This window comes from Anomaloglossus baeobatrachus, chromosome 3 (genome assembly GCF_048569485.1).
Source record: "Anomaloglossus baeobatrachus isolate aAnoBae1 chromosome 3, aAnoBae1.hap1, whole genome shotgun sequence".
Taxonomy (NCBI): domain Eukaryota; kingdom Metazoa; phylum Chordata; class Amphibia; order Anura; family Aromobatidae; genus Anomaloglossus; species Anomaloglossus baeobatrachus.
The window spans coordinates 571,758,010-571,783,821 of NC_134355.1; the positions used below are offsets into that span (position 1 = coordinate 571,758,010).

The 25,812-nt window shown below is 47.3% G+C and overlaps 1 protein-coding gene across 2 annotated transcripts in view; it reads right to left on the minus strand.

Moving 5' to 3' along the window:
• Nucleotides 1–1,536: 1,536 nt before the first annotated feature.
• SPHKAP (SPHK1 interactor, AKAP domain containing) overlaps nt 1,537–25,812 on the minus strand; it is a 456,834-nt gene continuing 432,558 nt past the window's right edge. For both annotated transcript variants that reach the window (XM_075340950.1, XM_075340952.1), the window contains exons 10-12: nt 20,859–20,905; nt 14,753–14,937; nt 1,537–2,650 (exon numbers count right to left, since the gene is read on the minus strand). In XM_075340950.1, the coding sequence (XP_075197065.1) occupies nt 2,507–2,650; nt 14,753–14,937; nt 20,859–20,905 (376 nt within the window). In that variant the 3' untranslated portion in view covers nt 1,537–2,506. The remainder of the gene's footprint in view (nt 2,651–14,752; nt 14,938–20,858; nt 20,906–25,812) is intronic.

Consider the following 25,812-nt stretch of genomic DNA (forward strand, 5'->3'; position numbering starts at 1 on the left):
AAGACCACTATTCACATTTATCTTGAGTGCCAAGTTTCTACATCGGAATCTTAAAGATGTGATATGCACATACCCAGTTCACATCGAAATAAATTTGTAGTCTATATATACAGTATGGATGACAGGTTCTCCAAATTGAGAGCTGCTCTGTGTATTTGCTATCTACTTTGGGTATTTTGGGTAAGAAGTGCATATCCAGAACAATCAACATTCTACAATAGGAGAAATATGGGTTTTTCTTATTTTTTTTTAACCCATAAACCACTTGTAACCTCCAAAATATTTTTAGTTTATTAATACTTTCCTTATTTGAGCCAATCCAAGTAGGAAAAGAAGACCTATGGTTGTAATACGTTTCCACATGAAGCACCATATACTATGGTGTAGAACAAGGAGAGCAGAGCAGGTATATTATATAATGGGCTCCACTAATTTTCGAATGGCACACTATGAATGTAAACCATACCCATATACAGAACAAAAACCATTTACTAGCACACTTATATTTTATTATTCAGTTGGAGATGGAGATGTGCTTTAGATTGTTGTGCTTTATACAAAGAGTTATAGGTTACAACATTAAAGGCTTTGTCTCACCTTCCGTGTTCAGGGGCACACTGCTCCTGTGCTTCCAGGCTTCGTACTTGCCGGAGTGTAGTGTGCTCCTGAAGATTGACAGTTTGGACCAGAATCATAGTCATGTGGTTTTGGTGACCTGAGCGCTCTCCCATGATGCTTGCAGAGGCAACTTTGTCTCTGCGGCATGGGAGAAGAGAAGGGGACTGAGGATTTGGTCAGCTTCAGAGCTGCGCTTGCAGGCTGTAAAGCATAGCATCTACAAACAGCACACGCTTATTGGCTAGGTAATTAACCACTCTAAGATGGCGGGATGGCTGATAATCTAGGCAATGAGCTGCACACAGTAGAGATAAAATTGTTCCGTCCTGGAGAATTGGATCATTAGAAGTAAATTACAAAGTTTCCACGATGTGTGCTGAGATTATGATGCTGCACAAGAAAAATGCAGCATCTTACAGGTTCAGCAGACTGAATGGGTTCATAGAAATCTCATGCCCACTGTGCTTTTATATGCCATGTAAACTGACCTGTGGTGGGTGTTTTTCAATTTTTTTCTTGCTGGTACATACTGTATGTGTGGATTTTGCTCATAGAATTGCATTAGAGGCGGAAAATCCACAGGCAAAAATACATGTAATCCGCACATGACTGTATCACTAACGTTTTGTCAAAGCCAAATAGCAGAAGGTAACAAAAACTAACTAGCTTGCTGGTAGTGCATAGTGACCCTGAGCTGCTCTCTGGTCTGTGCTGATGTCAGTGAAGATCGGAGGAGCGGCGCCATGTACTATGAAATCGTGCCCAACCGCCTGTCTGATGGTGGCCGGCGTGTCCACCATATATATTAACCGCTGGACTAACTGGGGCAAGGACAAGCGGATCCAACTCTACCATTCTATGATTCTAGGACTGCCCGGATACCTTACTAGTGGCACCTTTTACAAAGAGACAAGAGGGTTTCTGTAGAGCAGCTTTATTGTAAATCAAAAGGTTTGGAGAATATCCATTAAGATGACTGGTTATCCATGGTTATCTTGCTTTCAACAAACGTATATACACAGTACAAGAAGCCTCTTTCTAGTTTCACACTGATTGATGTATCATGTGCCTTTATTCATTACACACAATAATAAACTGTTTCCATCATCCATTCCTCACAAAAAACAAAGCAGCTTTATTTAAAACATGACCTGTCAACTACCAAGAAGAGACTTCAGCGCCATAAACACCCCCCAAAAAGCAATTAACCTAGTTCAACTAATACGTGCAGAATACTGCAACATCAACAATTCACCAAATCCGCATGGTGGGAACATAGCCTAGGAAGCACTGTACCCATTAATAAAGGTGAGACAACCCCTTTAACCCAACTAATTAGTTTCCCCAATGTGAATATCATACCTGCAGGTCATTTATATTGTATGGTTAAAAAGATTCCTCATTTTTTTTCTAAAATTTCCTGCTGGTTTTAAAGAAGAAAATATGGCTTATTAAGAAGAAGGCAAAACGGTACAAGATAATGGCTGGAAGGAATTATATATATATATATATATATATATATATATATATATATACACCTTCACACACACATATTATATACTAGTATATACTAGATACCTCGTTCAAAGTCGTGTACTGTATACAGACCTTACAAAATACTCACACAGTCCAACTAAACTCTGCAGTAAACATGTTCCATCCAATATATATATATACATACATAACTATATATGTATACTAGAAAAATATTAAGCATGGCCGACATGCCTAAAAAAACTGTATCTATTACATTCTAAATTTACAATCTGTCAATTTCCTCCCAAAAGCGGTATAAAATAAAATGGAGTCTGTTTGCGTTGTAACATAGGCTGGTGGGTTCAGACCATAGTGAACCTCATGACTGTCCTCGTAGGGCCAGTGAAGGATCCTATCCCAGTTCTAGGAGCCAGTCAAAAAAGCTTGGTGTAGACTCTCTCCTCTGCTCCCGTACCTTGCAGTGAAGAATGAGGGCGCTGAATATATCCCCAACTTTCCAGGACTTTGCTTGGACGAGCTGTGTCACCTCTAGGAACTTAATGGAAAAATAAGAGTTAGCTGAAATGATTCTATACTGGATCTTTTCATTATTAGGATTCCTGGCTATACAAAGTTTGTTCGCAATATCAGATGCACAAAAGATCTTTTCACACAAAATAAACATTTTTAAAAGGTATTTCCTCATGAAGAGACCAGACACTTTCTTACTGGGACCTTGTAGAAGCCTTAATTGTATATACAGTGCCCTGAAAAAGTATTCACACTGTGTTAACATTTCCACTTTTTCACATTGCACCAACAAATTTAAATGTATTTTATTGGGATTTTATATAACATACCAACACAAAGTAGGAAGTATTTGTGAAGTGTAAAAAGAATGATACATGGTTTCCTAAATATTTTAAAATGACAAAGATAAACATTGTGATGTGCATCTGTATTCAGTCCCCAGTTGTCTGATACCCCTAATTAAAATCCTGAGTGACTAATTGCTTCCAGAAGTCACCTAATTAGTATATTGAGTCCATTTGTGTGTAATTTATTTTCAGCAAAACTACACTTGTTCTATGAAGGCCTCAGAGGTTAGTTTGAGAATATTAGGGGTCAAGCGATCATTAAAACCAAGGAACACAACAGCCGAGACAGGGATATAGTTGTGGAGAAGAGTAAAGCAGGGTAAGGTTATAAGAAAATAGCCCAAGCTCTGAACATCTCACAGAACAGTTTTCAATCCATCATCCAAAAATGGATGGAGTACGGTGACATCCCAAGCAAAGAGAGCACTAATTAGAGAGGCAACTAAGAAGCCCATGGTCACTCTGGGAGAGGTATAAAGATCCACAAATCAGGAAGGAGAATCTTTCCACAGGACAACTATCAGTCATATACTCCACCAATGTGTCCTTTATGGAAGAGTGGCAAGAAGAAAGCCATTATTGAAAGCAAACCAATAGAAGTTCAGTTTACAAAAAGCTATGTAGAGGACACAGCTAGTATGTGGAAGAAGGTGTTGTGGTCAGATGAGACCAAAGTAGAACTTTTTGGATTAAATGGAAAACGCTGTGTGTGGTGGAAAACTAACATCCCTACAGTCAAACATGGTGGTGGTAGCAGTGAGAAGGCTTTTCTTCAACAGGGGCGGGGAAGCTGGTCAGAATTGATGAGAAGATAGATGGAGCTAAATGCATGGCAATCCTGGAGGAAAACCTTTTTGAGGCAGCAAAATACTTGAGAAATAAGTGTAGGTTCACCTTCTAATAAGATAAGTTCTCTAAACATACTGCCAGAGCTACAATGGAATCTCCCAATGGCTATCTTGTCAGAGTGTGCATGATACAGCGCAGGATAATATTGTGCTATGTTCATGCTATATTAGCTATCAGTATGCATCTAAAACTGCTTTCCAGTATTTTGATATATTCGAACTGGTCGATTGTTTAGAGTATGAGAAACATCCCCAAACCCTTATGCTTATGTGACGCCCTGGACAAGCCAGGTAGTCACAGATAGACCCCCGCACTACACCTGTCCCCCAATAAGGTGTCATCAGCTAACCATTAAAACCTAGTCACTTCTCTCAGTGCTTGATGGACACACTAGGGGGCGGAGCCAGGCAGTTGGCCACACCCACCAAGGAGTTCAGAGAGGCTGAGGCAGGAAAAACAAAGCAGCGTCAGTCAGTCAGTGAGTGAGTGAGGAGTTGTCAGTAGTGAGAGGAGGCTGACAGGTGCCAGGGTTGGAGCCCGGGCACCTTTGGCTAGGATGCAAACGGTGGCCTTAGCCTGCAGGAGCCGAGAAGACGGCTCGGTGGAACCTGGTGGACCGGGACACGGTAGTGGCCCGCCGGTACCGACCCGAGGAACCGAGTCGGAAACCGGAGCACACAGGGGGGTACTCAGACTCTGAAACGTGGTCCAGAATCCACTGGACTGAGTTAATTAACTGATTGCCGTCTGGACTAAAGGTCCTTTCCCACCCAAGTCCCGACTGAAGACAACAGCCCACCGAGGGGGATAGAAAGCCACCGCACAGGCAGAGAGATCCCACGGGCCAGCGTCTGCGGGCAAAAGGGCTCTCCTAACATTCACAAAGCCGGGGAGCGGACTCCCGTTGCTGAAGCGCAGGCAGCCCAAGTACACAACACGGTGCAGGAGAAAGGCCAAGACCACCGAACCGGGTGGGGGACCAGACGCAGCCGGCTGCGGGCACCGACCACCATCAACTTGGTTTACCAGAGACTGGTGTGTGTGTCAATAACAGTGAGTACAACAGTGCCATCCGGCCGTGCACCGCCCTGCACCGCCCAGCTATCCCCAACGGGCCCCGAGGCCACCATCCCTGCCCACGGAGGGGTTAACAACTTTCTGCAAAACATCTCCCCCGGGTGCCCGGTAACTGCAGCGGTGGTGTCTACCTTCACCACATCCCGTGGGTGGCATCACGAACTCAAGCGCGGCTCCGGCCATGCACCTACCTAACCCCCACCAAAAGCGCCAGCATCCCCTTTCAGAGCAAAGTGACCCCGGGTCCGGAGGCGCTCGAGCCAACCACCAATGAGCCTGCCGAGGTGCAGCCGAGCGCGGAGCGGTACACCTACACCTCCATTTTTTATAGTCTTCACAGTGTACTTTGATTTGAATTCAGTGTTTATGAGTCGTCTCACAGACTGCGGCCTCTAAAGGCCGCTTTACACGCAACAACATCGCTAACGCAATGTCGTTGGGGGTCACGGAATTTGTGTCGCACATCCGGCCTCGTTAGCGACATCGTTGCGTGTGAAACGTACGAGCGACCGCTAACGAGCAAAAATACTCAACATATCACTGCTCGTTGACACGCTCCTCCATTCCCAAATATCGCTGCTGTTGCAGGACGTAGGTTGTTCGTCGTTCCTGCGGCATCACACATCGCTATGTGTGACACTGCAGGAACGAGGAACCTCACCTTACCTGTGGCCGCCGGCAACGAGGAAGGAAGGAGGTGGGCGGGATGTTACATCACGCTCATCTCCGCCCCTCCGCTTCGATTGGACGGCCGCTTAGTGACGTCGCTGTGACGCAGAACGAACCACCCCCTTAGAAAGGAGGCAGTCCGCCGGTCACAGCGACGTCGCTAGGCAGGTAAGTAGTGTGACGGGGCCAAGCAATGTTGTGCGTCACGGGCAGTGATTTGCCCGTAACACACAATCGATGGGGGTGGGTACGCACGCTAGTGAGCTTGGTAGCGAGATCGCAGCGTGTAAAGCGGCCTTAAGACCCAAAAAGAACAATCTGGCTCCCATCTGTCCACAGAACGTTGCGTCTCTTTAGGCCAGTCAGTGTGTTAATTGACAAACTGTAATCTTCTCAACACGTCTTATTTTCAGCAATCATACTTTATGAGGATTTCTTGCAAATAGTTTGGCTTCACGCAGGTGTCTTTAGGATGGATTCAATACTCACGGTAACTGGAGATCTTCTTTGATCTCCATGGACTGATCATTGGATGCCTGTTTGCCATTCTACTTAGTCAATGATCTATGTGGATGGAGGTATTTCTTTTCCTATTACGTTTTGAGTTTTGTTTGCCATTTTAAAGCATTGGAAATCTTTTTAGCTGAGCAGCCAATTATTTTCTGTACTTTATATGTTGTTTCCTCTGCAATCAACTTTTTGATCCAAGTTCTTTCTCCTTCGGTACAACGTCTAGAACACCCATTTTACTCACTGACCAAGGGCTAAAACCAGTAGGTACATTTGCTGTCCTCCTTCTTAAAATAAGACCCATAATTGACACTTGTTTCTTCACAGAATGAATGACCTCACTAATTGAACTCCGCACTGCTATTAATTAGTGCACCCCCTTTCATTAAATTAATTATACTCAAATACAGCGTGCACATTATGACTGTTGATTGTGTTGGTTGCCTATTACTCGCCTACATCTAATCATGAATTTTTTTCCATGGTTTATGATTTTTCCTGCCAAAAACGGTGATTAACCCCATTGGTGTTGTTAGACTGATTTTATTTTGTACATAACTGTATCTATATATATAATTGCCTTATTCTCTCTGTCTGTCTTGCTCCAAAATTGTGTCACGTGACAGTGTCACCGTAAGTGTCATAAAAGTGACAACTGTCGGATTGGCCGCTGGGCTCGGCCTGGCCCCGCTCCCCCACGGATTGGCCGCTCGCCTCGGCCTGGCCCCGCCCCCGCATGGATTAGCCGCTCTGGGATCGGCCTGGCTCCGCCCCCCCACGGATTGGCCGCTCGCCTCGGCCTGGCCCCGCCCCCACATGGATTAGCCGCTCGCCCCGGACCTCCGCACGCATCGCCAGCTCCAGCGTACACCGGCTCCCGGTACACATGTGCAGGGAGCCAGCATACGCTGACGCCTCGCCCGCTCAGCCCCGCTCCAGCGTACACCGGCTCCCGGTACACATGTGCAGGGAGCCGGCATACGCTGCGGTCAATAATGAAGTGTCATGCAGCGGTGAAAGAGTTAAAGACACTGCAAGACACTTCATTATAGGCAGCGGGCACCCCCAGAAGAGAGAAGACAGAAGAAAGAAGACCTCGCACTCATACTCACCAGACGCCGACGAGCAGGTGAGCGCATCAAGGTCCTGCAGCGGCGGAACACACACACACACACATAAGAACAGACACACACACACATCAGATCACACTCACTCACTCTCACACACACCTCACACACACACCAGATCGCATCCACACACAACAACATCCAGTGATATCGCTTACTTCTCGGCGGCGATACTGTGCGTGCAGTGACCTTCCAGGACCTGCCGGAGGATCAAATGGCCGGAAGCATGTGGTATCTCCGGATGTTGTGAGTGTGTGAGCGCGTATGTGCGATATCGTCAGTGTGTGTGTGTGTGCGTGTATGCGATCGGGTGTGTGCGTGTATGCGATCAAGTGTGTGCGTGTGTTCTGATGTGTGAGTGTATGCGATCGGATCTGTAAGTGTTGGCAGAGTAGAACGGCGTGCAGCACAGCTGCTGGGACCGCCCACCGGAGGGCACAGGGAGAAGTGGGGTGTGAGTGTATGCGATCAGATGTGTGCGTGTATACTATCTGATGTGTGACTGTGGAGCACGATGGGGGGTGCGCAGCATGGGGGATGGAGCACGATGGGGGGTGCGCAGCATGGGAGATGGAGCACGATGGGGGGTGCGGAGCATGGGGGATGGAGCACGATGGGGAGTGCGCAGCATGGGGGATGGAGCACGATGGGGAGTGCGCAGCATGGGGTATGGAGCACGATGGGGAGTGCGCAGCATGGGGGATGGAGCACGATGGGGAGTGCGCAGCATGGGGGATGGAGCACGATGGGGAGTGCGCAGCATGGGGGATGGAGCACGATGGGGAGTGCGCAGCATGGGGGATGGAGCACGATGGGGGGTGCACAGCATGGGGGATGGAGCACGATGGGGGGTGCACAGCATGGGGGATGGAGCACGATGGGGGGTGCACAGCATGGGGGATGTAGCACGATGGGGGCTGCGCAGCATGGGGGATGGAGCACTATGGGGGATGGAGCACAATGGGGGGTGCGCAGCATGGGGGATGGAGCACGATGGGGGGTGCGCAGCATGGGGGATGGAGCACGATGGGGGTGCACACCTCCCCCCAAAACACACACACAGCGCCACACGCGCACCGCACAACACACCACACACACACTGGGAACCACAAACACCGCGGCATACACAAATATACACACATACCGCGCAACACACACACTGCACAAAACATACCTCCCCCAAAACACACACTCGCACTCCACACCCACACAAACCGCGCAACACACAGCACCACACATCAGATGTGTGCGTGTATACTATCTGATGTGTGACTGTGGAGCACGATGGGGGGTGCGCAGCATGGGGGATGGAGCACGATGGGGGGTGCGCAGCATGGGAGATGGAGCACGATGGGGGGTGCGGAGCATGGGGGATGGAGCACGATGGGGAGTGCGCAGCATGGGGGATGGAGCACGATGGGGAGTGCGCAGCATGGGGGATGGAGCACGATGGGGAGTGCGCTGCATGGGGGATGGAGCACGATGGGGAGTGCGCAGCATGGGGGATGGAGCACGATGGGGAGTGCGCAGCATGGGGGATGGAGCACGATGGGGAGTGCGCAGCATGGGGGATGGAGCATGATGGGGGGTGCACAGCATGGGGATGGAGCACGATGGGGGGTGCACAGCATGGGGGATGGATCACGATGGGGGGTGTGCAGCATGGGGGATGGAGCACGATAGGGGGTGCGCAGCATGGGGGATGGAGCACGATGGGGGTGCACACCTCCCCCCAAAACACACACACAGCGCCACACGCGCACCGCACAACACACCACACACACACTGGGAACCACAAACACCGCCCTACACAGGCAACGCCACACACACACAACACCCAACACACAAACACCGCGGCATACACAAATATACACACATACCGCGCAACACACACACTGCACAAAACATACCTCCCCCAAAACACACACACGCACTCCACACCCACACAAACCGCGCAACACACACAGCACCACACACACAGAACACTGTAGACACACAGCGCTCCACAAACAACGCAACACACATACAACACCGCTCTCACACACCCCCACCCAGACAACACCCAGAACATTTACAGCTCCCTACACAAACACTGGCAACTACACACAACAACATCGATATATATAACAAAAAACATACATTAACTACACAATAAATTCTAGAATACCCGATGCGTTAGAATCGGGCCACCTTCTAGTATATAATATTCCAATAACATACATTTAAGACCCCCTTCACACGTCAGTGATTTTGGTACATATGAAGCTATATTTATACGTACTGGAATCATGGACATATGCAGACCCATTAAAATCAATGGGTCAGCGCACACTCCAGTGATTTCTCATGGACCGTGTGTTTATGTGGCACACACGCGTGTCCGTGTGTTCCGCACAGAGATAAGTCTGTTTTTCTTTTTTCTCCGGCAGCACCGATGTCACACGCACCACACAGTGGTGTGATCCGTGTGACATGAATTTCTATACTCACTTGTCTCCAGCGATGCTGTCTTCGGCGCTGCTGCCTCTTGCTTCAGAGCCCGCTCATTATGCTCATGAATATTCACTGCACCGCAGACCCAGAAGCAAGTGTGATTGCAACTCTGGAGATAGCAGCACCACGGACAGCAGTGTCGGGGACAGGTGAGTAAAAAATTCCTGCTCTCCATGTGCTATCACAGATAGCACACGGAGAACACACGTGTGCCAAAATCACGGCACACGGAGGGCCATACGCACCTTCAACACGTCCGTGAAAAACGTGTGTGTTTTTCACTGACATGTGAAAGAGGTCTAAGTTTGTGGGTGTAATGTGAAAAATGTGGAAACGTTCATGGGGGTATGAATACTTTTTCAAGGCACTGTACTTTTACTATAAACTAGGTATCTGCTCCAGAATGCTATCAGTTAGGCCTTATTAACAAGTGCGAGAAAATTGGTCTTAGTTTCAGCTGTGTTTTTTTTTTTTTACCAAAGTTTCAGTCAGTGTCGGTTTGGTTCAAGTTTCAGCAGTTTTGTTTGGAAGTGAAACGAAAAAAAAAAGTTTCTCTAACTTCTCCTAACTAGCAGTCCGTGAAAAATTGACCCAGAGACTTGCATTGCTGACTGTGACAAAACAGTTGGATTAAAGGGGTATTCCCATCTCCAACATTCCATCCCAATATGTAGTAGGTGTAATAATAATATTAGCAAATACCTCCAACTAGAAATGTAGTATAGCTCTCCTGATTCATTATGTCGCTTAGCTCAAGTTCAGGGCATTGCAGGACCTTAGCATCCATGTTTACGACCACACATATAGTGACAGTTAGTTAGTTGCTCGTGGTCATAACCATGGATACCTAAGGTCCTGCAATGCCCTGAACTTGAGCTAAGCGACATAATGAATCAGGAGAGCAACATGAGGTAAATGAAATAGTGAATCAGAAGAACTATACTACATTTCTAATTAGAGGTATTTGCTAATATTATTATTATACCTACTACGTATTGGGATAGGATCTTGGAGATGGGAATAACCCTTTAAGGTTAGACATGTCGCCTCGATTCTGCATGAACCAGTCAGTTCACAAAAAAATCATGGATATGTGAAAAGCCTTTCATAGGTATGAATGCTATCCGTGAAAAACACAGAGATCACTTGAACAAGAAAAACTGACTGAGGTGTGAGAGGCCTAAGCCCCTCCACACTGAAGCATGGCAAATACCAAAGGAGCCCAACGAAACCCAATGATTTAAAAATGGGGTCAGTTGCATATAATTTCTATACAAACTGTATACAGATCTCACCTAATGCAGCTCATTAATGCGCTGTTGTTCCACCCAGTCAATTAAGGCTTTTTACACTTTTCCGAATATTGTAGGATACTTGAAATCGATCCTTCATGGAAAATTTCTAAGTGTGTCTTTCATAGAAAAGTGCAAACTTATTTGAGCGGAATTTACTTCTCAGATTGTACAAAAATTTGTATTCTCCAGAATATGGATTCTATGCAATTCGCTCTTTCACATTCAGCAACACAGTGCTTAACTACCCGCCATTTTTCTGTACCATAGAATGCTGGAAAAAGATTAAAAAACAAAAAAAAAATAAAATGGCCTGCCTCAATCTGGGCTGCATAGGAGAAGAAATCGGGTATATGCCACGCTATCACCAAGGAAGCCTATGTTAATTATTCCATCTCTTTATTCATTTTACAGGTCAACGGGTTTCAGAGATTGCTGTCTCCTTCATCAGGACTTCAAAGAACAGTATGACATCAGCACAAGACAAACTTACACAGCAAATGTTCTCAGAATGGCTTCCTGGCCCCCAGCTGGTGATAGTTTCTGCTTTGCTTGTCTCTAGAGGGAACCTGTAATCTGAGGACCAGGAAGCCATTCTGAGAACATTTGCTGTGTAAGTTCGTCTTCTGCTGATGTCATACTGTTCTTTTATATAGAAAATATTCTGGCACACAGTCGAGAAAAAGGTATACCAGTCAATGGCTTGCTTGTGTATGCTTATTATTTTATTCAAAAATACAAAAGTAGCAACCAAGTTGTGTAACAGTTCTCAAACGAAAATTCCGTCCGACGCTTCGGCTCTATAAAAAGCCTTCATCTGGGACACAGTTTATACCGGTGAAGGGGTATACAAATATGTTAAAGGTCCTGTATACACATATATGGGTGAGAATTGGTATGTCACGTTATCTCTGAATGAATATGGATTAGAGAATGGTTCTACAATTATAAATGCCCCAAAAGAGGGAATTAGCGTAAAATGCTTTCGCTGTATATACTATGCCGTAATGAATGAACAAAATTAACTCTCCAATATGATGTGGTGAAGTCACACTGATGTTAATAGACAGTATAATTGACAGGAGGGCTTCACTGAATAAAGAGTCTGACCTCAATGGTAATGGGATGTATCCAGGTACATGCAGGAGGTAGGTAACCGGATTGATGTGGGATATAGTAGATAGCGAACTAATGGCTGAGGATACGGTAGGGAGAGTCCCAAGGGGAAGCCTATCGCCAGGAGGATTGTGAGTGAAGAGGCCTCGCTATGTAATATATCCCACATCAATCCGGTTAGCTACGTCCTGAATGTGCCTGGATACATCCCCTTACCATTGAGGTCGGACTCTTATTCAGTGAAGCCCTCCTGTTAATTATACTGTCTATTAACATCAGTTATTCATATTGGAGAGTTAATTTTGTCCATTCATTACGGCATAGTATATACTGCGAAAGTATTTTAAGCTAATTCCCTCTTATGAGGCATTCATAATTGTAGAACAATTCTCTAATCCATAGTCATTTAGAGATAACGTGACATTCCAATTCTCACCCACATATGTGTATACAAGAACTTCAAATATTTGTGTGACGCCCTGGGCAAGCCAGGGGTCACAGGTCATCACACCACCACACCCTTAATCCCAGTCAGGAACACCAAGGCTACCAAAATACTTGTTGCCTTCCTCCAGGAGCTGATGTTCACACCAGGGGGTGGGCCAGGCGGTTGGCTCCGCCCACCGAGGAGTACACAGCCCTGGAGGCAGGAGGAACCAGGCAGTCAGCTCAGGAAAGAGCTTGAGAACAGTGAGGGAAGTGAAAGTAGAAGGAAGTGGTAGAGGAGCTAAGTGAAAGTGAAGTGGTAGTGGAGCAAAGAAGAAAAGGAACAAAAGGGAGCGTAGAAAGGCCTGAAGTGAGTCCAGCTAAGTGCAGGACAGGTCAGCAAGGTCAGCAACAGCGGTGATCGTCTAGAGGGGGACTGCTCGGAGGTTGCTGGAAGGACCGCGGTCGAGTAGTGGCCCGGCGGTCTGGAGCAGTATACGAAGGACAGTCAGCACCAGGGCAGGGGCCTCTCGGACCCCGGCAAGGCTAGGAGTCGCCATAATTTGCCGAATCCGTCAGTGAAGGGGACGTCGATCCCCAACAACCAAGTCCCGATTGAAGACAACCGTCCAACCATTAGTGAGGAACACCGCCACCGCCAGGGCACCAGCTCCTCAGGGCCAGCGTCTGCGGGCAAAGTAGGGCTCCTCCGGCCCATATCCAAGCCGGGGAGCGGGTTACCGGTGGGAACCCATCGCTACCAACACAGAAACATCAGGTGCAGGTTAGAGGGACATCACCGTTACCTGCTGGGAGAGCAAGTGCAGCCGTCCGTAGGAACCGTCTTTCCAGCCGTGTGGTTTACCGTAAAACTGTGTCAACGTCTCAGGCTGAGTGAGTACCACAGTGCCGCAAGGCACAGCGCTGCCGCCGCGTCCCTGCGCCCACCAGGCCCTGCACCCTTCCACACCATCACTGGGCCCCGGGATCACCAACCCCTACCCACGGAGGGGCAACGCAACACCTGGCTGCTCCGCATCACCACTCCCGGGATCCCCATATTGAGCAGCGGTGGTGCTACAAATCACCACAACCATGGGTGGCGTCACGGACAATCTCCCCAACAAAACCCCTTTCACTCACGGGCGAGGAGTGCCGCTCGAGAACCCCCGGGATCTGGCCCACCGCTCGAGCCACCACTGAGCAGCAGCAGCCGGACCCGAGCAGAGGGGTGAGCGCGGTGTCGGCACCCTCCTCCCCGCCCGCGACATTTGTATACCCCTTCACCATTATAAACTGTGTCCCAGATGAAAGCTCTTGATAGAGCCGAACCGTTGGATGGAATTTTCATTTGAGAACTGTTACACAACTTGGTTGTCACTTTTGTATTTTTGAATAAAATCACAAGCATACACAAGCAATCCATTGACTAGAATACCTTTTTCTCGACTGTGTGCCGGAATGTTTTCTATATTGAGACTACTTTTTTCTGAGCACCAGGTCTTTGCAGTTGAGCCCAGCTTATCCCTCAGGTGATACTGTTCTTTGTTATCCTGATGAAGGAGAGAGTGATCTCTGAAACGCGTTGACCTATACAATGACTAAAGAGAAGGAATAATTAACATCGGCTTCCTTGATGATAGCGCGGCATATATCCAATTTTTTCTCATATACATCATTACGCTTCCACTTGGGGTTGCGGCTGTCGCCATTTCTATACATGCATTTAGGGGTTGTGACTGGCACAACCACAATAGGTGAGTGCAACTAATTTAATAATTGTTACCTTACCGGGTAAGACCCTATCTTGCACTTCTGCTCCATAGTTTGTTTCCTGTCAATCTGGGCTGCGTCTGGAGTTAGGGCTCTGACATTCCTGCTCACTGAGCCAATGTGGCACCATGTGCATACCCCAAAGTTACAAATGGGTCTCCAGCAATGCCACGCATAACTTTGGGATGTATTGAAGCCATCAAAAAATTGGTTGCAATGGTGCACAAAGTTCATAAATTAATGTCTAAACACAAATTTCTTCTTAGCTAAGCATATAATAATTTTTACAAAAATGTATAACCTCCTGTAACATTCCATCTAATATCCAATAATGGGAAATCCATAGCAGGTTGTTTTTTTTTGGACTCTTCCTGACAACATTTTTTTATCACTTGTTGCTTCTTTGCCCATCACTTGTGATAAAAGAAGAGGTGCAATCTGACAATACCTTATAAATCCTGCTTTCCTGAGATTTTCTGAAGTAGACAGCCGGAATTCCTAGCTCTGAAGCGGCGATCCACTGCAAAGTGATGCGCAGTTCATAATCAGTGCAGTCTGAATCCAGGTCAATATTTAAAACAGAGACTTCATGCTGACAGCTGACTGTACCAACCGATAACCCAGAAGTACATTCTGAAAAGAGAAGCCGATAGTGACAGCTCCAGATATGATATACTATGCTTAACATCATACGAGATGTGTGAAGCAAGAATGTCTATTCCTAATGGCTGATTGAAGCAGGTTACAGAACTTATGGATCGTATAAAAGGCACTAATGCTGAGTATCCGCTGATACAACACAAACAGGTCCGCAAGACTCTGTTCATCTCCTATTCTTCATTAGTTTTGCGGATCAGTCTTGGCCATTAAAGTTTACAGGGATCCAGGGAAAACGGAGGATACTCAAAAGACAGACTTGTACGTCAGAGTTCCATCCATTTTGAACTGATTCGTTGGGAGTCAGTGGATAAAAAAAGTTCAGACAGTCAACCTGCTTCAATTAAAAAGATAAATGAGAAAAAAAGCATTTAGGATATAACTGACGAGGGGCAAGCACCCCGAAACACCGTGTCTGCAAATTGGGATTCTGATCTGGCTTATATATCCTGAGTCATATTGCAAAGGATTGTCAAAAATCCACTTGTGACTTTTAGGATCGCTACTTCCAATAGGTGGCGCTGTGCTAGAGTTTGTCTCCTTTACTGGAGAGACAATTTGAATATTTCCCAGAGGGGCATTGCAGCTATAAGTCCCCTTACCTGGCAGCCAGACTGGCTTGCAAAGTCTCCTTAAGGAGAATACTGTTCCCCCGTGGAATTTTAGGGGCATTGCAGCTATAAGTCCCCTTACCTGGCAGCCAGACTGGCTTGCAAAGTCTCCTTAAGGAGAATAGTGTTCCCCCGTGGTCCCCACATAGCTTTCTCATGAGCCAGATCAGACACCCCCATACTTTGCACTGACGAGGGGCAAGCACCCCGAAACACCGTGTCTGCAAATTGGGATTCTGATCTGGCTTATATATCCTGAGTCATATTGCAAAGGATTGTCAAAAATCCACTTGTGACTTTTAGGATCGCTACTTCCAATAGGTGGCGCTGTGCTAGAGTTTGTCTCCTTTACTGGAGAGACAATTTGAATATTTCCCAGAGGGGCATTGCAGCTATAAGTCCCCTTACCTGGCAGCCAGACTGGCTTGCAAAGTCTCCTTAAGGAGAATACTGTTCCCCCGTGGAATTTTAGGGGCATTGCAGCTATAAGTCCCCTTACCTGGCAGCCAGACTGGCTTGCAAAGTCTCCTTAAGGAGAATAGTGTTCCCCCGTGGTCCCCACATAGCTTTCTCATGAGCCAGATCAGACACCCCCATACTTTGCACTGACGAGGGGCAAGCACCCCGAAACACCGTGTCTGCAAATTGGGATTCTGATCTGGCTTATATATCCTGAGTCATATTGCAAAGGATTGTCAAAAATCCACTTGTGACTTTTAGGATCGCTACTTCCAATAGGTGGCGCTGTGCTAGAGTTTGTCTCCTTTACTGGAGAGACAATTTGAATATTTCCCAGAGGGGCATTGCAGCTATAAGTCCCCTTACCTGGCAGCCAGACTGGCTTGCAAAGTCTCCTTAAGGAGAATACTGTTCCCCCGTGGAATTTTAGGGGCATTGCAGCTATAAGTCCCCTTACCTGGCAGCCAGACTGGCTTGCAAAGTCTCCTTAAGGAGAATAGTGTTCCCCCGTGGTCCCCACATAGCTTTCTCATGAGCCAGATCAGACACCCCCATACTTTGCACTGACGAGGGGCAAGCACCCCGAAACACCGTGTCTGCAAATTGGGATTCTGATCTGGCTTATATATCCTGAGTCATATTGCAAAGGATTGTCAAAAATCCACTTGTGACTTTTAGGATCGCTACTTCCAATAGGTGGCGCTGTGCTAGAGTTTGTCTCCTTTACTGGAGAGACAATTTGAATATTTCCCAGAGGGGCATTGCAGCTATAAGTCCCCTTACCTGGCAGCCAGACTGGCTTGCAAAGTCTCCTTAAGGAGAATACTGTTCCCCCGTGGAATTTTAGGGGCATTGCAGCTATAAGTCCCCTTACCTGGCAGCCAGACTGGCTTGCAAAGTCTCCTTAAGGAGAATAGTGTTCCCCCGTGGTCCCCACATAGCTTTCTCATGAGCCAGATCAGACACCCCCATACTTTGCACTGACGAGGGGCAAGCACCCCGAAACACCGTGTCTGCAAATTGGGATTCTGATCTGGCTTATATATCCTGAGTCATATTGCAAAGGATTGTCAAAAATCCACTTGTGACTTTTAGGATCGCTACTTCCAATAGGTGGCGCTGTGCTAGAGTTTGTCTCCTTTACTGGAGAGACAATTTGAATATTTCCCAGAGGGGCATTGCAGCTATAAGTCCCCTTACCTGGCAGCCAGACTGGCTTGCAAAGTCTCCTTAAGGAGAATACTGTTCCCCCGTGGAATTTTAGGGGCATTGCAGCTATAAGTCCCCTTACCTGGCAGCCAGACTGGCTTGCAAAGTCTCCTTAAGGAGAATAGTGTTCCCCCGTGGTCCCCACATAGCTTTCTCATGAGCCAGATCAGACACCCCCATACTTTGCACTGACGAGGGGCAAGCACCCCGAAACACCGTGTCTGCAAATTGGGATTCTGATCTGGCTTATATATCCTGAGTCATATTGCAAAGGATTGTCAAAAATCCACTTGTGACTTTTAGGATCGCTACTTCCAATAGGTGGCGCTGTGCTAGAGTTTGTCTCCTTTACTGGAGAGACAATTTGAATATTTCCCAGAGGGGCATTGCAGCTATAAGTCCCCTTACCTGGCAGCCAGACTGGCTTGCAAAGTCTCCTTAAGGAGAATACTGTTCCCCCGTGGAATTTTAGGGGCATTGCAGCTATAAGTCCCCTTACCTGGCAGCCAGACTGGCTTGCAAAGTCTCCTTAAGGAGAATAGTGTTCCCCCGTGGTCCCCACATAGCTTTCTCATGAGCCAGATCAGACACCCCCATACTTTGCACTGACGAGGGGCAAGCACCCCGAAACACCGTGTCTGCAAATTGGGATTCTGATCTGGCTTATATATCCTGAGTCATATTGCAAAGGATTGTCAAAAATCCACTTGTGACTTTTAGGATCGCTACTTCCAATAGGTGGCGCTGTGCTAGAGTTTGTCTCCTTTACTGGAGAGACAATTTGAATATTTCCCAGAGGGGCATTGCAGCTATAAGTCCCCTTACCTGGCAGCCAGACTGGCTTGCAAAGTCTCCTTAAGGAGAATACTGTTCCCCCGTGGAATTTTAGGGGCATTGCAGCTATAAGTCCCCTTACCTGGCAGCCAGACTGGCTTGCAAAGTCTCCTTAAGGAGAATAGTGTTCCCCCGTGGTCCCCACATAGCTTTCTCATGAGCCAGATCAGACACCCCCATACTTTGCACTGACGAGGGGCAAGCACCCCGAAACACCGTGTCTGCAAATTGGGATTCTGATCTGGCTTATATATCCTGAGTCATATTGCAAAGGATTGTCAAAAATCCACTTGTGACTTTTAGGATCGCTACTTCCAATAGGTGGCGCTGTGCTAGAGTTTGTCTCCTTTACTGGAGAGACAATTTGAATATTTCCCAGAGGGGCATTGCAGCTATAAGTCCCCTTACCTGGCAGCCAGACTGGCTTGCAAAGTCTCCTTAAGGAGAATACTGTTCCCCCGTGGAATTTTAGGGGCATTGCAGCTATAAGTCCCCTTACCTGGCAGCCAGACTGGCTTGCAAAGTCTCCTTAAGGAGAATAGTGTTCCCCCGTGGTCCCCACATAGCTTTCTCATGAGCCAGATCAGACACCCCCATACTTTGCACTGACGAGGGGCAAGCACCCCGAAACACCGTGTCTGCAAATTGGGATTCTGATCTGGCTTATATATCCTGAGTCATATTGCAAAGGATTGTCAAAAATCCACTTGTGACTTTTAGGATCGCTACTTCCAATAGGTGGCGCTGTGCTAGAGTTTGTCTCCTTTACTGGAGAGACAATTTGAATATTTCCCAGAGGGGCATTGCAGCTATAAGTCCCCTTACCTGGCAGCCAGACTGGCTTGCAAAGTCTCCTTAAGGAGAATACTGTTCCCCCGTGGAATTTTAGGGGCATTGCAGCTATAAGTCCCCTTACCTGGCAGCCAGACTGGCTTGCAAAGTCTCCTTAAGGAGAATAGTGTTCCCCCGTGGTCCCCACATAGCTTTCTCATGAGCCAGATCAGACACCCCCATACTTTGCACTGACGAGGGGCAAGCACCCCGAAACACCGTGTCTGCAAATTGGGATTCTGATCTGGCTTATATATCCTGAGTCATATTGCAAAGGATTGTCAAAAATCCACTTGTGACTTTTAGGATCGCTACTTCCAATAGGTGGCGCTGTGCTAGAGTTTGTCTCCTTTACTGGAGAGACAATTTGAATATTTCCCAGAGGGGCATTGCAGCTATAAGTCCCCTTACCTGGCAGCCAGACTGGCTTGCAAAGTCTCCTTAAGGAGAATACTGTTCCCCCGTGGAATTTTAGGGGCATTGCAGCTATAAGTCCCCTTACCTGGCAGCCAGACTGGCTTGCAAAGTCTCCTTAAGGAGAATAGTGTTCCCCCGTGGTCCCCACATAGCTTTCTCATGAGCCAGATCAGACACCCCCCATACTTTGCACTGACGAGGGGCAAGCACCCCGAAACACCGTGTCTGCAAATTGGGATTCTGATCTGGCTTATATATCCTGAGTCATATTGCAAAGGATTGTCAAAAATCCACTTGTGACTTTTAGGATCGCTACTTCCAATAGGTGGCGCTGTGCTAGAGTTTGTCTCCTTTACTGGAGAGACAATTAGGATATAACTAAGATGACACTAGTAAAAGAAAAAAAAAACGGTCCATAGCCTTAAGGCTACTTTACACGCTGCGATATCGGTCCCGATATCGCTAGCGTGGGTACCCGCCCCCATCTGTTGTGCGACACGGGCAAATCGCTGCCCGTGCCGCACAACATTGCGCAGACCCGTCACACATACTTACCTGCCCGGCGACGTCGCTGTGACCGGCGAACCGCCTCCTTTCTAAGGGGGCGGTCCGTGCGGCGTCACAGCGATGTCACTGAGCGGCCGCCCAATAGAAGCGGAGGGGCAGAGATGAGTGGCCGGAACATCCTGCCCACCTCCTTCCTTCCGCATAGCGGCCGGGAGGCAGGTAAGGAGAGGTTCCTCGTTCCTGCGGCGTCACACATAGCAATGTGTGCTGTCGCAGGAGCGACGAACTACATCGTTACTGCTGCAGTAACGATAATCGAGAATGGACCCCCATGTCACCGATGAGCGATTTTGCACGTTTTTCCAACGATGCAAAATCGCTCATCGGTGTCACACGCAGCAACATCGCTAATGCGGCCGGATGTGCGTCACAAATTCCGTGACCCCAACGACTCCACATTAGCGATGTCGCAACGTGTAAAGCCCCCTTTACAGCAACTACGTGGACCACCAGAAGCAATAGTCTGGGGGACATGCTATGGGACCTGTGCAAAGGTAAGTATGTGGGGAGAGAGCAACGAAGACCTACTGTGAATGATGGATCCTGGGTTATCATGTATGTTACCTTTCACTAACATCATGTCTGTAATGAGAACGAGATTACTGCTGAGAAGTGATCTCTACAGATCAGGAAGTTTCAGTCTATGCTGGGTAGTGTGCATGACGTAGGACATGTCATACACACGGGCCTCCGAAGAAGGAGAATGGCAATTGCTTCAGAGAGGAGGTGCCGGACCTGAGAGCAGTAAAACCTATCGGACTGGACCGCCCCCTAGATGAGTATAATAAAAGTGTTTTTACGTTCTTCACAGGGACCTGGGCTCTTATATACAGCATTCTGGAATAATGTATATAAGAGCTCAGTGGTGGTCACCGCAGCTTATACTCGCCAAATCTGGTGACAGGTTCCCTTTAATGAGGCTCTTTGTGGGCAACCAAGTTCAAGTGTTTTGTGCATACAATAACTCACCGTCTGGATTTTCCTCCAAATCTTTAGCCACTGTCTTTTCTGGTTTTCTGATTAAAAAAGATAAACAAAAAGTTATTTAAGCAATGCAAAACCTAAGGGATTAGACTAGGAAGGGTTGCTCCAGATTAGAAAAATTGTCTGCTTTATATTCTAAAAACAAAGCCACTCTTGTCCATGGCCTGTCTCTCATCGAAGCTGTTAGACAAAACTGGCTGATATCAGAGGGTTTGGCCAGTAGCCTTGTGTATAGCAATTTAGTTTTGGGGAAAGTATCAATCCGGTATGTCTGATTTTTGACTGCTGATCGTATTGGCTACTAGAGATAGTTCACCACTAGACATGTCTGAAAATGGCTCTCTTAAAGAAAACATTGGCTGAACGACTGCTTCAGTGCATGGGAGAGACATCTGAGATGGCTGCCGGATGAACAATCAGCCAAAACATCATTCAGCCAACAGCCATCTAATGTTTATGGAGGCCTTTAGACTATGGTCACACAAGGTTTTTGAGGTGGGCAAATCCAAGACTTTGGGTATGTGCACACAACATCCTTTAGATGCAGGTGTACCTGCTTAGTTTATCAAGCCGGCAGTGGTTTTCCTGAAGTGACTCTTTGGTGTCCTTTGCTGAGGTCCAGTCACCATTTACTTCTCTATCCCCACGTTCGGACAAATGATTAACCAACAGGATATGAAAGCTGTGGCTGCTGCTCACTTCCTGTTGATTAATCATTTGTCCAAAAGCGGGGAGAGAGAGAAGCCGATGGTGACCTTACGCAGGGCTTTGGTGATGTCACAACCTCACTTGAGAGCCGGTACTGCTAGAACAGCACCAGCACGGTAGGCGAATATAAGCTTTTCCATCTTAATGAGACCAAACATGGTAAAGGAGAAGTGGTTGTCCAAGTAATGGATAACCCTTTTAAGTGCTTTTTCAGGCAGAATACTGATCATACCCACCTGAAAAAGAGATTGTTGGTACATACACTTTAAGTGAAAAGCACTTCAGGAAACTCTTCTTTTTCAGGAGTATTTTTATTTTCTTGGCAATGTGCACAAAAGATTCAAACAAATGAACATAAGCATTTCTATGTAAAAACGACTCGCTGTTCAATATGTTCAGACTTTTAAACGTTTTTTAAACACTTCAGGTTTTTAATAACACTGAGTGGTTAAAAGAAGTAACATGTCCATTCAGCTAGCATTTTCCACTGTACTATACAAGTTAATGGGAAAGCTAAAATGACATCCCCAGAAGAGGACCAATTGTTTTTTGGAGTGTTTTGCCATAGTTTTGCTTAGAAAAATCTGTAATGGTTTCTTCATTATTTAATAGAGTGAAAAAACAAAAGTTAAAAATACTTCACAAAAATAATGGGAAAACCCTCAAAAAAATGGCAGAAAATTGCTTGATAAACTAAAACGGGCTTTACACGCTACGATATATCAAACGATATGTCGTCAGTGTCACGTCGTAAGTGACGCACATCCAGCATCGTTTGAGATATCGTAGCGTGTGACAGCTATGAGCGAGTGTGAACGAGCAAAACTACTCACCTTATCGTTGCTCATTGACACGTCGCTCATTTTCTATAAATCGAACGTCTGGTTGTTCATTGTTCCCGAGGCAGCACACATCGCTCCGTGTGACACCCCGGAAACGATGAACACAGCTTACCTGCGTCCCGCCGGCAATGCGGAAGGAAGGAGGTGGGCGGGATGTTTACGACCCGCTCATCTCCGCCCCTCCGCTTCTATTGGCCGGCCGCTGTGTGATGTCACTGTGACGCCAAACGTCCCTCCCCCTTCAGGAAGTGGATGTTCGCCGACCACTGCGAGGTCGTTTTGGGAGGTAAGTACGAGTGACGGGGGGTTAAGAAATTGCCCGTGTCGCACAAAAGATGGGGGCGGGTGCGATCGCAAATGCGATCGCACGAGAAATTTCGGTATGTAAAGCAGGCTTTACAAAAACCGACCCAAAAGATGCTTCCGGAAACAAAAAACTTCAGAGTTTAAAGAAGTTGTCTGCTTGAAAAACTTGTTGGATTCACATGAGTTTAAAAGATTTAGTGTGCACATAGTCCCTGAAATGTTTCCTGAAGGGCTTTTGAAGAGTTTTAGAAGTTTTGTGACAGGTAAATTTTTTTTTATCACCCGGTGTTTTTCATAGCTTCTTCAGGAAAACACTCTTATATGGGTTAAAATGGAAATTGCACAGAAATGTAAGGCTATGTGTCCTCGACCAGGGTTAACAGCGTTTTGGACGCAGCGTGTTTTCGCTGCTTCCAAAACATTGCATTGTACAGTACAGCACAGTGTATTGGATTTCTAGAAATATCCTGCCCATTGCGCTTTTTTTTCCTACAGTGAAAATTGACCTGTGGTGTGGCTTCCTGAGCCACAGCATGTCAATTCTTTGCTGCTGAGGCACAAGTGTCCTCCACATGGAGAACACAGCGAGAGACCGCAACTTCCCGAGTTGGGATAGTGGGCACAAGCAGCTGCGATCTGCTGCAGAGGAGACTCGCGGCCCCGCAGGTCAGGACCCGTAGCGATGCAGCGGGTCCTCATCATGTGCACATACCTTAAAGATATGTGCACATGGAGTCTTTAGGATCAGTTTTCAGAGCAGAAACTGAGAAGAGACACCACATTTCTGAGGAGAATTTGGAGAGTTTCTGCTCCAGAACAATTGGAAAACCTTTCTTTGGGAATGTGCACACAACGTTTAATGAAGAAGTTTTGAAGTGCTATCTGATTAGGATTATGGAGATCTAGTCTCAAAAAACTCATAAAAAAAACTCCCGTAAGTGAAAAGGGGTGGTATGTTTAGGGAGATTGTTCCTGACACCACCCACGGGACGTGGTGATGATGGCACCACCGCTGCTGGTAACGGGGATCCCGGGAGAGATGGTAGGGTGCAGCTGAGATGTTGTCCCCTCCGTGGGTAGGGGGTTGGTGATCCCGGGGCCCGGTGATGTAACGGGGAGGCCGGATGGCTGGGGTGCAGGGACTGCACGGCGCGGTGCCGGACGGCACTGGTGTACTCACTCAGACAATCACTGAGAGTCGTAGGTAAACAAAAACGGCCGGATGGACGGGTCCCGCAGCCGGCTGCAGTGTTGTTGTTGTGCTCTCCCTGGACGGCTGATGGTGGCTGTCTTTCCCTGCACCTGTGAAAATGTTCTTGAGTCCTGTGGTTGCCCACCGGTAGTCCGCTCCCCGGCGTATAGGTGCCGTAGGAGCCCGTTTTGCCCGCAGGCGGTGGGCCTTGGATCTCTAGCCTGTGGCGGTGACTGTATATCCTCTCTGGGTGGACGGTTGCCTTCAATCGGGACTTGGTTGTTAGGGAACCCCGGAGGTTCCTGTCACATTCGGATTTGACTATTGACGGCGGCTCCAAGCCTGGTTGGGGTCCGATGGCCCTGCCTGTGTGCTTAGCTTCACTCCGTTCCCCGGTCCGGTACCGGCGGGCCGACGCCCGACCCTGGTCCTTACGGCTCTGTGGAGTTCCACCAACTCCTGCAGACGGCCACCACCGTCTGCCAACCTTGCTGTTAGTGCCTGGGTTCCTACCCAGGCACTCAAGTGTTTACTCCTCTCACTTTCACCTCCAAAACTGATCTGACACTTTTCCCGCCTCCAGGCCTGTGAACTCCTCGGTGGGTGGGGCCAACCGCATGGCTCCGCCCCACCTGGTGTGGACATCAGACCCTGGAGGGAGGCAACAAGGGTTTTTGGTTGGCTGTTGTAACTGCCTAGGGTGGGGGTGCGTGTGTTGGTATGTATGTGACTACCTGGCTATTCCAGGGCGTCACACATAGCCTTATTCAAGTGAATTGGGATGAAGTGAAACAAGAGACATAGCCCATGGACTAGAGTGGCGCTATTTTATTCCTTTTTTTTTAAAGTGGGCCATATTGTCTAATTCTACACAACCTCTTTAAATTAGGTGACTATGTTATTTTACAATTATTAAAGAACGTAACCCTGAACATAGTGATTAGATGTACTTTGTAGAGATTTCATATGACCAGGTCTCACCACTGTAATTTCTTTTATAATCTGGTACCCTGACTTTCCTTGAATTGAGAATGACTAACATGGTTAGTGAAAATACCGGCTTTTAAGTGCCACTTAAAGAGGTTCTTAGTGGCTATATAAATAGAGCTGAAATAACAGGGCACTGGAAAAGCTCTAATTTTCTAATATACGCTCAGCTACAGTCTGGACCCACAAGTGCTGATCTCAGGAGAGTTGGCTGAGCAATATGTTTAAGACATATGTTATAAAGTAATATAATATATTCTCATCCATGGATGAGACAAAATTTAACAATTATTCCCCTCGGCTCTTAGTACTTGAATTGTTATAGAGAATATAGTAGGAAACTAATTTTTAGCCACTTGATGTAAAGTCTGAAAGGGTGATTTACACGCTGCGACATCGCTAACGATATATCGTCGGGGTCACGTCGTTAGTGACGCACATCCGGCGCCGTTAGTGACATCGCAGCGTGTGACACCAATGAGCGACGATCAACGAGTGCAAAAACGTGAAAAATCGTTGCTCGTTGACACATCGTTCATTTCCTTAATATCGCTGCTGCTGCCGGTACAATGTTGTTCGTCGTTCCTGCGGCAGCACACATCGCTATGTGTGACACCGCAGGAACAACGAACATCTCCTTACCTGCGTCCACCGGCAATGAGGAAGGAAGGAGGTGGGCGGTATGTTCCGGACGCTCATCTCCGCCCCTCCTCTGCTAATGGACGTCTGCCGCGTTACGTCTCTGTGACGCCGCACCAACCGCCCCCTTAGAAAGGAGGCAGTTCGCCGGCCGGAGCGATGTCGCAGGGAAGGTAAGTCCGTGTTAGTGATGTTGTGCACCACGGGCAGCGATTTGCCTGTGACGCACAACCGACGGGGGCGGGTATGCTCGCTAGCGATATCG